This window comes from Salvelinus sp. IW2-2015, linkage group LG20 (genome assembly GCF_002910315.2).
Source record: "Salvelinus sp. IW2-2015 linkage group LG20, ASM291031v2, whole genome shotgun sequence".
NCBI classification, from domain to species: Eukaryota; Metazoa; Chordata; class Actinopteri; order Salmoniformes; family Salmonidae; genus Salvelinus; species Salvelinus sp. IW2-2015.
The window spans coordinates 62,951,460-62,955,119 of record NC_036860.1 but is presented as its reverse complement, the minus strand read 5'-3'; the positions used below and the strand labels follow the sequence as shown (position 1 = coordinate 62,955,119).

The 3,660-nt window shown below is 43.8% G+C and overlaps 1 protein-coding gene across 1 annotated transcript in view; it reads right to left on the bottom strand.

The window, feature by feature from the left end:
* Positions 1-3,252, bottom strand: part of LOC111980050 (integrin alpha-2-like) — a 51,029-nt gene extending 47,777 nt beyond the window's left edge. The window contains exon 1 of the mRNA XM_070449562.1: positions 3,021-3,252. Within this exon, the coding sequence (XP_070305663.1) occupies positions 3,021-3,069 (49 nt within the window). The 5' untranslated portion in view covers positions 3,070-3,252. The remainder of the gene's footprint in view (positions 1-3,020) is intronic.
* Between the last annotated feature and the right edge of the window lie 408 nt (positions 3,253-3,660).

Here is a 3,660-nt window from a genome sequence, read left to right as displayed (position 1 = left end):
CAGACCAACAAAGAGTATTTTATACTGCAGACCAACAAAGAGCATTTTATACTGCAGACCAACGAAGAGCATTTTATACTGCAGACCAACAAAGACCATTTTGCTAAGTAGGGTGGTGACACCAGAATCAGGTTCACATACCGTAACAAGACCCAACCCAACACAGGACAGGTGGACTTTACACTTAGACAAATAGACAAATGAGGCTCACACTTCCATAACTGTAGCATTTTGCTGCATACTACTACACGGCTCAGATACTATAGGGTTAGGGACACGATTATCAAATTGTAATACCACTGTTAATAACTCCACAAATATGACATAGACTGAGCAGGTGAATCCAGGTGAAAGCAATGATCCCTTATTGTAGTCCCCTGTTAAATCCACTTCAATCAGTGTAGATGAAGGGGAGGAGMCAGGTTATAGGATTTTTAATCCTTGAGACAATGGACACATGGATTGTGTATGTGTTCCATTCAGAGGGTGAATGGGCAAGACAAAAGATTGAAGTGCCTTTGAACGGGGTATGGTAGTAGGTGCCAGGCGCACCGGTTTGTGTCAAGAACTGCAACGCTGCKGGGTTTTTCCACACTCAACAGTTTCCTGTGTGATGGTCCACCACCCAAAGGACATCCAGCCAACTTGACACAACTGTGGGAAGCATTGGAGTCAAAGTGGCCCAGCATCCCTGTGGAATGCTTTCAACACCTTGTGGAGTCCATGCCCCGATGAGCTGAGGCTGTTCTGAGGTGTTTATGTATGTTAACATTATGGAAACTTCATCATACACTATGACGATAGGATCAGATTGAAAAGTACAACTGAATTATTCCCTGGTGCTGTATTGGAATTGTTAACAGAATGTAAATACATACAAGCCCACACAGCCCACATCCATGTATTAGTCATTCTGGTAAAGACTTTCACAACTTCCTGTGTTGTCTCGTCGTCAGGTAACATCCTCTGTAGGCCCTAGCATGTTTACCATTGGTTGTCTTCTAACTAGTCAGTGAGTCACATCACAGACAAACACTAAAACAGGTCTGTAAGGGGGCCAACGTCTCCAAATGGCACCCATTTCCCAATATAGTGCACTCTCTATCACACCCAGTCTGTGACAGACAGACAGACAGACAGACAGACAGACAGACAGACAGACAGACAGACAGACAGACAGACAGACAGACAGACGGACAGACGGACAGACGGACAGACGGACAGACGGACAGACGGACAGAGAGACAGAGAGACAGACAGACAGACAGTCAGAGACATACAGACAGACCGGACAAAGACGGCAGACGGAACAGTACGGACAGACGGACAAGCGGACAGACGCGAGACAGTTTGGGTGTGATAGAGAGATGCAGAAAGGAGAAGAGAGAGGAGAGGGGAGCTAGAGAGAGTAGAGGAGGAGAGAGAGAGAACGAGACAGACAGACAGGGTGAGAGAGAAATACAAAAAGAGACTGTCCCTACTGGCCCTCTGTAAACCTTGCTGATTCTGTCCCAATGTGGTTCCAGTCGGCTGAATGCTTTGTGTGCAGCAAGCTGGATAACCCACTGCTCTGTGACTGACTGACTGACTGACTGACTGACTGAYTGAYTGACTGACTGACTGACTGACTGAGCACCTCATTGGACACCGGCTGGGCAGCGGGGTCTCCGGTAAATCCATGTCTATTGGGAGTTCTTCCTTGTCAAGTCAGCTGGTCAGGACAAACTCTAGTCCCTGACCCAATCTATGCCGTCTTTTCACCTTCACTAACATCTCAAACAACAACCTATCATATGACATGATAGCAAACAGTTTGTTTTGACTGTGAGAACGGTAGTCAGCTGCTCTCTGAGGAAACCCTAAGAGGAATCATGAAGCCATATGTAGCGTAGACTAACTTCAGCGCTCACTTCACAGCTAGCTTGAAATGTCACTAATGGAGCTATCGAATTGGATCCATTTTCTATAACTCAACCGGTTTGTACGTTGTCAACCGCGCGGTTACGTGTGTTGGCGAGGTAGAGGAACCTGATTCAAGTCAGAGGCAGGTTCAGGGAGGTAGCACGATAAGCTAAGATAGCACACGGTTATAAATACATCAATAAATATTACACTCTTAGAAATAAGGGTCCCTTTTGTGTTCCAGGAAGAACCCTCTGTGGAAAGGGTTTTACATGGAACCCAAAAGGGTTCTATCTAGAACCAAAAGGGGTTCTTCAAAGGATTCTCCTATGGGAACAGCCGAATAACCCTTTTTGGTTGTAGCTAGCACCTTTTTTTCAAAGAGTTTAATAGTAACTATGGTTTAACAACTATGCTTTGCATCTCTTCAGGCAAGAGTCTAATATACTGTGGGAGACTGCCTGTTTAGACCATTGTTGCAGCATGTTCATCCACACCTCTACAAACCTCTGCCAGAGAATAAGGTGTATGTGCTCCCCCTTGGCACAGCCCATTGTAACCTCATCAAGATGATATATGAGCCTGGCTGGCATGAATGATTTTCATTGCTTCAGGCAACAGAATATCACATGGAGGATGTAAACACAGCTCTGACAACACATAAATATACAATAGAACCTTACCTAACCTTCTTTCCCAACACAGACTGTAGAAAACTTGCTCTTCCTAGCAGATAAATGGTCAGAAATAAAATAAATAAATATGCACTCCAAATACAGTATTTGATTCCTGATATCCATGATATTTAAAATATTTTAGTACCCCTCCATCTTCATCTATACTGGCATGATGTTTTCAAAGACATGGAAGGCTGACGGACCTAATTCAGAATGTCACTGACAGGTTGAAACAACATTGTCTTGTGGTCAGTTATCACAGAGGAGCCATTCAACACTGTTATACTGTCCACAGAGGGCCAAGTTGCCTAATATGAAGTCAATGGCTCAGTGTTGATTAGTAAGTAGATCACGCACTTGGGATATCTGTGGCACTTGACGCTCGCTCCATGCAAAATAACGTTTTATAATCTCATACGGAATGTGCAAAAAAGTACTTACATTGGATGAAAATCAGCGTTAAAACAGTCCTCTTTGGATTAAACTCCATTGTTGCAAGAGTAAAAAGTAGGTGATGAAAGCGGGCGCCTCTTCGATTCCCGGATTTTAACTTCAGCGGACTTCTCACGGTTGGTAAAGTTCAGGACCGGGCGCTCCGGACTGTAGATATTGAGGACAGACAGGGTGTGGGTGTACCTACGTCACAGCCCACTACCTGGCCCACAATTGCAGTACTCTTCCGAGGAGCGAAGGCTATAGCTCAATGATTGCGACATCTGGTTGGTTTGACCTTGCAAGGTAATATACTGTAACACTGTAGTGCAGTGTTATCGTCTCAAATATGTTCGTGCTGCGATAAGTAAATTATTACACAACATTGACTTACTTGCAGGAGTTCCGTAATTAAAATATATATTTTTCGTGCATTGTAGTTACTTATTTTTCAATGTATCTTCCCCATTGTTCATGTATTCAAATACAGGACTAAAATATGCCACGTTGATTTTTAACATGGGCTTTTATATGGAGAGAATGCCACCAACTTCACCAAGTCCATTTTAATATCCTTAATATTGACTTGTCTGAGTGAAAAGGCGCCTATGATGTAATTCTCTTCAATCCAGTGTAGCCTAAAGCAGGG